The following is a 10,030-nucleotide window of genomic DNA, read 5'->3' as shown; positions in this document are numbered from 1 at the left end:
GAACGCGATAGAGACAACTGCAGAAAATCCAGAAAATTAACGATTCGTTGTCCCCTGATTCCTTCTCCAAAACTTAACCGATTTAAGTACTTTTTTCATTAAAGATTAAAAAAAGGCTTGAGCTGTGTTCCTATGTTTTGCTTTTTTTGTATAATCTAGCCAAATCTGTTTTCTGGACGTTTGAACACAGCGGAAAATCTGGCCATTTTTTTGGGTTTTTGAACGTTCATATCTTATTTAATAATTAAATTATGAAAAAAAAGAAAACATAGGGACATTGTATTAGTGGCCGTATGTATTCAGGAAAAAAATTATAACTCTACTAGCATTATCCAGGGAGGAAACAGGGGACAACGTTTGTATGGAAAAAAGGGCGGTTTGGAATCCTCTTAATGTTATGAATAACTTCAGCCATAATAAGAAGAAACAATAGTATTGAAATAGAATCAGTTCATACTCGGCAACATGAAATTTTAGGGGGCGTTTAAAATTACGTGAGGTGTTTTTTTTTTATTTTCTTACCCTTTAGTAAGATTTCGTGAGATTTTATTCAACGTGGTGGGGGGTGGGGGAAAGCCACCCCCCAATCTTACGTGAAATTTTTCAAAATGTGGGTTTCTTACGTAAACGCGTTGGATAGTCTGACAGTTAATAGATGTATAACGTCAAAGGTAGCGTCAAAGTATGAATGAAATTATTTTCTTTCGAACGAATTAGTGAAAGGTCCTAATCGTATTACGATAACGCTTACGATTAAATCTTAAGCATACAATCTGGATGATGTGGACTAAAATAGTATTTTTTTTTTGTAAGAGTGAGAAAAAAAAATTACGTGAGATTTGCTGAGACCCCCCCCCCCCCTCTCTCCAACGTAAGATTAGATGAGATTTGACTCGACCCCCTCCCCCTTAAACACCTCACGTAATTTGTGGGCGCCCCCTTATGTTATGGCGAGTACAATCTCTTAAAAAGCTGCTCACTACTTTAATACACACATATTTGCACGTTCTCAATAATTATTATGGTACATAATATAAATTACTTTATATACAATCCTCTCATACGCAAATGTGGCTCAGTCGTAAGTCATAAGTATTAGTAATATTTACTGACTTAAAAATATAGTATATACAATCGCATCACACAGTACGTTCAGTTCGGCGACAGGAAGGCACGGTCGGCGGGCGGACGAGCGCCAGACGGCGAATTCGCCCCCCGGCGCTAGTGCGGGCGCGGCGGGCGGCGACGCGGCGCGGACGGCGCGAGGCCGGGCTTGTGGAAGGCCCGCAGCAGCGCGCGGCCGGAGTGCGCGCACAGCTCGGCGCCGTCGCGAGCGTCCACCGCGCGCGCGCCGCCCGCCAGCGCGTTGGTGACGTGCCGCACGGCGCCGAAGGGCACGTGCGCCGTGCTCAGCCACTCCACGCCGCCGTCGCCTGCCGCCGCCGCGCCCACGAACTTGCCGGCGCCCGCGCTCGACACGAACACGATCGCGCGCTGCCCCTCCTGCTTGAGCTTCTGCAGCTTTCTGGCGAAGGCCTGCGAGAAGGGGAGCGCCGGTCCGGTGCCGGTAGGCGCCGCCTCCGCGCCGGGCGCGTCGTCCGCGCGGGCGACGAAGTATCGCACGCCGACGTCGCCGTTCCTCGCGTACTTCTCGATGTTAGCCAGGAGGGTCCGGCCGTTGGGCGAGCCGGGGCTCCCGGGTCCGCCGTACGGCTGCGGCGAGTAGCCCCGTGGGGGCGCCTCCGCGCGCCAGGAGGGCCGTGGCGCACCGTACGGGCCGGGGTGGGGGGGGCCGCCGAAGTCGTCGGGGTGGTCGTCGGGTCGCGCGCGCCAGCCCGCCGCGTCGACCGTGAGCGGACGGGGGCGCTGGCCGATACCGGCGGGCTGCTGCAGGCCGGCGTTGCGCTCCTCAGCACCGAGCACCGCCACTACCGTGCCGAGGATCTGCTCGTCCAGCGGCGTGGGAGGCTTGGCGGGATTGGCCATGCGCCGAACGACCAGCGCGCACAGCTTCTGGCGCAGGTAGTACACGCTGAGCGCGTCGCTCGCGTCCGCGGCGAAGGCGGTCCAGTCGTCGAGCGCAAGCACCGCGGCGTCGGGCGCGGCGGGCGCCTCCGCCTCGCTGTCCGAGTCCGAGGACAGGCCGGGCGGGTTGGCGCGCTGAGTGAGCGCGCCCGGCCCGAGCCGCAGCGGGCCGCCGAACAGCGCCACCGTCAGCGGCGTCACCAGCGTGCACGTGCGGATGAAGCAGAAGCGCCCCACGCGCGAGATCTCCTCGAACACCACCCAGTCGGTGGGCAGCGTCTGGGGCCCCGCGCCGCGCGCCGTCTGCAGGATCGACTTGGGGTGGAAGCGCACGCGGACCTCCTTAGACGTCCGCAGGGTGCCGGAGTCGCGGTCGACCCTCGCGACGGAGGGGTAGAGGCCACTTACGAGCACCGCCTTCACGACGGGCCACTTCTCGGAGTTGAGGTTGACGTCCTTGATGTCGCCCGGGCCGCGCGCCTTCACCAGGCCTATGGCGCGGAGCTGCGCCAGCAGCTGGGCGCGGTGGCCGACCACGGTCTCCATGGTCGCGCCGCAGATGAGGTTGCGCGCGCAGAAGGCCCGCTCGGTGCCGGCGGCGCGCGCGCTCTGCCACGCCTGAAAGGCCCGCAGCAGCGCCATGTGGTCGGAGTGGCTGTCGGCAGCGAACTCGCGTCTCGCGACGTGTCCGGCGCCGGCGCTGCCCCCGCCGCCGATCTGGAAGGGCTCCTTGTTGGCGAGGCTGCACACGATAGTGAGCACGGGGTCGAGGCACTTGACGACGCAGGCGTACAGCAGCATCTTGCCGAGCTACAATACAATAGAAAATCTTTATTGCAAGAATGTAGTGTTATATTTTAAAAATAAAATACCACAGACGCAATCAACCGAAAGATAGGTAGCAGCAATCTTCTAAGACATGACCGAGGTGTTAAGGCTGCGTTTTCCACCAGAGATTTGTTGCGAGGAATGTGTTTTTTCAGATCCAATAGCATCGCCGCGCTGAGCGACGTCATGGCAATGATTGCCAGGATTGCCAGGCAATCTCACGTCAATGAAGCGATTCTATTGGTTCTCAACTCACATTCCTCGCAACATATCTCTGGTGGAAACTCAACGTAAGACCACCTTGTCGATCACGGAAAAGCTTACGAGGAAGAGGAATCTCAATTATGACAATCAATGTAATAAAATTAACTTTTCAACGATGTCATGGCAATCTCACGTCAATGAAGCGATTCTATTGGTTCTCAACTCTCATTCCTCGCAACATATCTCTGGTGGAAACTCAGCCAAAGACCACCTTGTCGATCACGGAAAAGCTTACGAGGAAGAGGAATCTCAATTATGACAATCAATGTAATAAAATTAACTTTTCAACGATGTCATGGCAATCTCACGTCAATGAAGCGATTCTATTGGTTCTCAACTCTCATTCCTCGCAACATATCTCTGGTGGAAACTCAGCCAAAGACCACCTTGTCGATCACGGAAAAGCTTACGAGGAAGAGGAATCTCAATTATGACAATCGATGTAATAAAATCAACTTTTCAAAGTCACTATATTCATATATATATATATATATATATATATATATATATATATATATATATATATATATATATATATATATATATATATATATATATATATATGTATATATATATATATATATATACTTTTTTGTACCAAAAATTTTCCGCTTTTAGTGCTCCGTTATTTATGACGAAATCACAGTATTTTTATCATAACCTTTTCAAATATTTTAGAAAGAACCGGTGTTAAGGATATCGGTTAATGTCATTGTGTCTGTTTGTGTCACCTTTTTTAAATAAAGGTGTAATGGACTTTATAAGTATATCCGAACATTTTATATACCTTGGGCTCAGTTGCTTTCGATACGTCGCTGAGACTACACGTGCGCTTATTGTTAGCAATTATTACATTTTCGCGTGTTACCTACGAGCGCGCCGCACCGCGCCCGGTGCCCGCGCCTATCGGTCCGAGTGTTTACTCGCTAGTCACGCATCGTTTCTGACTACGGGAACGATGGAACCCAAAAGTTATTCGTCCGTTACCCAATCGTTCGTTTTCCCGACAAAAGAACAAGCAGTGATCGTAGACGCGATAGACGATATGCAAATAAAAGACTATGCCTACGCCTTCGGCAAAATTATCGATCCCGCAAAAATTAGATTCCTCAGTAGGATGTCTAATAACCGTGTTTGCCTATTCGTTTCTTCTAAGGAAGTCGCCGAAGAGTTAACAGACGTCCATCAGTGTATCACATTGAACAATATGAAAGTACCGATTCGTCCTCTGATAACGAGGAATAAACGCATTATACTGTCCAACGTATGTCCAATAATACCGCACTCTGTAATTGAAGCAAAGTTAACCGAGATGAAGATAGAATTGGCCTCACCGGTATCTTTTATCCGGGCCGGTATCACCGAGCCCGGGTTTAATCATATACTCAGTTTTCGTCGGCAGGCTTACGTTCCACCGGAAATCATTAATACTTTGCCTGAACGTATTCAGGTGGACTATGATGGTACATCCTACTGGATTTACGTGTCCTCAGACTCGATGACGTGCTTTTTATGCAAAAAAGAAGGTCACGTCGCTAATAAGTGTCCAAACAATACACAGTCGAATGAGAATTCGAATCCTGCTAACAACGCTAGTGATATTTTGAATGTCCCTAATTTCCGTCCGCCCGTAACTTTCAAAAGACCGCACCCGCCTACTACGACCGAATCGTCGCAAAGCGCGCCCGCTCCTACAGAAATATTGTTGTCAGATAGCGAGGCTATGAGTGAGTCTGACTCGAGCGAAATTTCCATCGACGACACTGACCCGGCTAAGAAAGTTGTTAAAAAACCAAAAAGGACGATCGACATACAACCCTCGGAGATTACAGAAATTGAAAAGATTTTGGAAAGCGGCGATTACCCCATGTCGATTAAAGAATTTATGAGTTTCTTAGATGAATCGTACGGTAAAGAAAATATTCTACAGATAAGCTTAACGTACACGGATGATATTGGACAGTTAGTTAAAATTTTAAAAGAAGTTATAAAAGAAATTTCGGCAAGAAAAGTTAAAAATCGGATTACTCGTATGATTAAAAAACTTAGCACATATTAACATCATGAATCTTAAAATTGTACAATGGAACAGCCGTAGTATTTTACCGAAGAAAGCTGAATTGGAGACGTTTCTGAGCAGGGAAAGTGTTCACATATGTATTTGTTCCGAGACGTGGCTTTCTAGCGATAGAAATTTCAATGTATCGGGCTACTGCTGTTTCAGACAGGATCGAAATGACGGGTTCGGTGGTTTGATTATTTTAGTGCATGTCTCACTTCCAGCTAGAGTAAAAGAATTAAATTTACCATCGAATAAACTCGATATGTTGTGTGTAGAATTAATTAATCAAAGTTCACTTCAATACGTATTAGGTGTGTATTCACCGAGTAATGTTAGGATAAGGAAGAGAGATTTTGACGAATTGTTCTCTCTCTTTAGCCGGAAAACCCTAATAGCAGGTGACTTCAATGCTCACCATGTTTCCTGGTCCTACACTACTGACGGCAGAGGTCGTATGATTGCAGAATCTTGCTCGGACCATAACTTTTCCTTTTTAAACGATGGGAGCCCAACTCGTATTTCAAAATTACACGACAGAATAATCTGTTCTTCTCCGGACATTTCCTTCGCCAGCTCCGATTTGGTGCTGGAGTGTTCGTGGGCAGTCACTAACGAAAATTTTGGTAGCGATCATCTACTTATTATGATCAAAATTAAAAACCATTCGCTATGTGAAAATTTTTCAAAACGAAACGTCAAACGAGCAAATTGGGAAGGGTACGAATCGGATATTGAATCGAAATGTAGCTCGTTTATTTTTAGTGATAGTGTTCAGGAAAATTACGATAACCTTTTCGGTATCATTAGTAGCGCAGCAGATGCTTTCATACCTTCGACACGAATTAGCGCAGGTCCTCTTTCTAAATTCAAACCGAAGCCGTGGTGGAATCAAAATTTGTCGAGAGCGATAGCGGAAAGGAGGCTCGCTCTTAAAACACTTCGCAAAAACCGTACGACAGAAAATTATTTAGCTTTCAAAGAGAAGGTGGTCGTAGCCCGAAAACTAATACGGCAGGCCAAACTAGATTCGTGGCAGAAATTCTGTGAAAGTATCGATTATAAAACGAATTGCACCGATATGTGGCGTAAACTTCGATGGATCAAGGGTTATCCGAGTAGAATGAACACGTTAACGGAGGAGGAGGCGCAACAGTTCGTGAGGAATCTAACTCCCGATGGCGCGGCTCCCCCTCCGCGTAATCAGTTTTTTAATAATTCCCGGGATCAAACGTTTTATCATATCACAATGGCCGAGCTAGTTTCTGTAATCAAACGAAAAGATACTTCTGCCGGTTTAGACGGTGTGCTGTATTCTATGATATATCACCTCCCAGGTAACGCTAAACATATTCTGTTAAAAATTTATAACTCGATTTACACAACTTCTACGATTCCTCATCAATGGCGAAATATTAAAGTCATCGCTATACCTAAACGCACCGGTGCCGATTTAAAGCATCGTCCGATATCGCTGATTAATTGTCTTTGCAAAATCTTTAATAAAATTATTACCAAAAGACTGGAACAGTTTTTCGAAGGAAATAATTTTTTTCCCGATTATATGATAGGCTTTCGTCGAGGACGATCCTGTTTGGACGGGCTCGCGCGGTTCGCCATGGATGTGGAACTCAGTTTTAATAAAAAAGAATTCCTTTTGTGTGCATTTACGGACATCGCGGATGCCTACAACTGTGTATCGGTCGAGGTGCTCATCGAGCGTCTCGTCGAATTCGGTGTCGATGTCCATATTTGCAATTATGTACGAGAATTTCTCAGTTGTAGGTTTATTGTCTATAAATTGACGAACGGTGAGGTGATCGTGAGAATTTGTCGCGACGGTTTGGCACAGGGGGACCCCATGTCCCCGACTTTATTTAATATTGGATCACTTAAAATTAAAGTATTGGCTTCCCCAAAATTAAGAATTGGGCAGTATGCGGACGATTTTGTTTTATATTGCAGTAGTAAAGAAATCACCGAATGTGCTTCACTAATGCAGGAGACTCTAAATAGTTTTGAAAAACTCTTAAACGAAATCGGTTTACAGTTGTCACTCAGTAAAACTAAAATATGCATATTCACCCGAAAATATCGCGTTCCCTCTGTCGAAATTAAATTGTATAATGTTACCTTAGAGATTGTTAAGTTTGTAAAATTTTTAGGTATTTGGTTCGACCATAGATTGAATTGGAAAAAACACGTTAACGAGACGCACCAAAAATGTCTAAAATACAATAATATTTTAAGCTGTGTCAGTGGCTTCAAATGGGGAGTTCATCCCATTCATCTAAGAAAATTGTATATAAGTCTTATCAGGAGTCGACTAGAATATGGAAGTGTCGTATTCGCCAACGCCAATCGGAACGTTCTTAGCAAATTGGATCTTATCCAGAACCAGTCACTGAGGCAATGCGGTGGTTTTATCAAGACTACGCCTGTTCATGTATTAGAAAACGAACTTTGCATACCTCCTTTAAAAATTCGAAGACAATTTTTATCTGAGAAATTTTTTATTAAAACTTTTTCGCGCCGCGACGATTATTTGATAAAACTTGTGGTTGATTTTATAAGTGAGATTGATTCCGGAACTCATTATTGGAACAGGAACGGTCTTCCTGTGATCGTCGAAAGTTACAAGAATCTTAATCACTTACCAATCTCGAGATACGACATTTGGCCTCCATACGAGCTCGATATGCATAGTTACGATATTCCATTTCAGGACGTATGTTTTACCGAAGTTCCGCTCGTACATAGGGCTAAAAAGTTAATGTCCCCGATAGAACTTAAAGCGGCCAGTGTTGAGCTACTGTCCACTAAATACTGTAACTACGTACATATTTACACGGACGGTTCGAAATCTTCTGACCTCGCAGGTTGTGCATTTTACGACTCTAAATCTAAGACCAAAGGTCAATTTTTAATTGACAATAATATCATTCCGATCATGAGTGTAGAAATAATAGGCATACTTAAAGCATTGCAATATATAGAAACTACTATCTATCGACGTGTCGTCATCGTTACTGATTCTAAGAGCGGACTTTTACATTTGATGTCTTGTAGTAAGGGTAGCACGGGTAGGCCCGAAGCTTTCCTCGTTATTAAATGTATTTACAATCTAATACGTAATGGGGTTAATGTTCGCCTGCAGTGGGTGCCCTCTCATGTAGGTATTTCCGGAAACGAGATTGTCGACGCTTTGGCGAGTGCGGCACGATCCGTCGGTACGTCTACTGTTGTGACACCTTTTTGCTATGATTATTTAGGAACTATTAAGAAAAATTGTTTTGATATGTGGAACCAATATTTTCAACAAAAATCTGTAAATTCGGGTATTTGGTATAGGACCTTAGTAGAAAAACCACCGAAACGTCCTTGGTTCGCAGACGCCAATCTCAATAAAAGAGATTTAACTCTCTCCTTCCGCCTCCGTTCAAACCACATTCCATTGAATAATTTTATTTACCTTATGGGGAAAACAGACAATCCCAACTGTACCGCTTGCGACCGATACGAGGACCTCTATCACATGCTCATGGAATGTAGGAGGAACGAAGGTATCAGGCTTGAACTTATACAACACGCTAAATGTAACAATTTGTTCTTTTTTGTTCATAACATTATGTCATCTAATTTTAAGGCTGAATGCAGTGATATATTTTTAAGTTATGTAATCCACTCATTGTATTTAAGGGATTTAGATCTAAGTTTTTTGTAATTATTAATGTTTTAAGGCCGACTTAATCTTACGATGTAAGGCCTATAAATAAAGAAAAAAAAAAAAAAAAAAAAAAAATATACCTTGGGCTCGACGGTGAGGTCGAGCAGATGGCGGCCGATCTCGGTGAGGTCCTCGGTGGGCGTGAGCGCGCCGATGGTCTTGAGCAGCGCGACTGCGTTGCGCACGGCGAGGAAGGAGGGCGGCTCGAGCGCGCGCGACAGGAAGTCGGCGATGGGCGTGTTGCCGGGCGCCAGCAGCTTAGTGTGCAGGCACAACTCCTGCAGCGGCACGCGCAGGATCTCGGGCACGGAGGTGAGCGGCAGCGCGGCGAAGCGGCGGCGCGAGCACAGGTGCCAGCAGCGGCCGGGCTGCGTGCGGCCCGCGCGCCCCGCCCGCTGCGCTGCGCACGCCCGCGACGCCCACACGCACTGCAGCGAGCACACGCCGCCGGCGGACTCGTAGTACTTCTCCTTCACCCGGCACGAGTCCACCACGTACACCACGTCGTCGATGGTGATGGACGTCTCCGCGATGTTGGTGCTGATGATGATCTTGCGCGCGCCCGGCAGCGGCCCGAACACCTTCTTCTGGTCGAGCGTCTGCATGTTGCTGTGCAGCGTGAACGTCTGGTACTTGACGGCGCTCATGTCGGCGCAGGCCTGCACGGCGTCGCGCAGCGCCACGATGTCGTCGTAGCCGGGCAGGAAGACGAGGATGCTGCCGCGCGGCATGTTGAGGTGCAGGTGGCGCACGAGCGCGAGCAGCAGGTCGTGGTCGACGAGGTCGGGCGGCGTGGCGTGGGTGTACACGTCCAGCAGGAAGTCGTCGGCGGCGGCGTCGGTCGCGGGCGGGGCGGCGGGCCGCGACGCCGCCAGCAGCGCGGCGCACTCGGCGTGCCCGTTCTCCGCCGCGTGGTCGTGCGCCGTCTTGCCGGCCTTGTCTTTGGCGAGCGGGTCCGCGCCTGCAACACGACACGACGATTCAATTTCCATTTTGTTTATTTGGAAATATTAAACTGACTCCTTTGAACGATCAAAGGAGTTTTTTCACATTTCCTTTTACAACTCCGCAACAACGATGGTTTCTATAAGTGACGTAGCGTCAAGAGTAATTATATTTTGTCTTTT

General features: G+C 47.2%; 1 protein-coding gene across 1 annotated transcript in view; it reads right to left on the bottom strand.

Annotated features, from left to right (window-relative positions):
- Nucleotides 1–904: 904 nt before the first annotated feature.
- The window catches only part of LOC121734491 (3'-5' RNA helicase YTHDC2-like), a 49,487-nt gene continuing 40,361 nt past the window's right edge, over nucleotides 905–10,030 (bottom strand). The window contains exons 10-11 of the mRNA XM_042125103.1: nucleotides 8,984–9,864; nucleotides 905–2,835 (exon numbers count right to left, since the gene is read on the bottom strand). Coding sequence (XP_041981037.1) covers nucleotides 1,222–2,835; nucleotides 8,984–9,864 — 2,495 coding nt within the window. The 3' untranslated portion in view covers nucleotides 905–1,221. The remainder of the gene's footprint in view (nucleotides 2,836–8,983; nucleotides 9,865–10,030) is intronic.

This window comes from Aricia agestis, chromosome 15 (genome assembly GCF_905147365.1).
Source record: "Aricia agestis chromosome 15, ilAriAges1.1, whole genome shotgun sequence".
Taxonomy (NCBI): domain Eukaryota; kingdom Metazoa; phylum Arthropoda; class Insecta; order Lepidoptera; family Lycaenidae; genus Aricia; species Aricia agestis.
The sequence above is the reverse complement of the archived record's forward strand: the minus strand, read 5'-3'. Positions and strand labels throughout refer to the sequence as shown.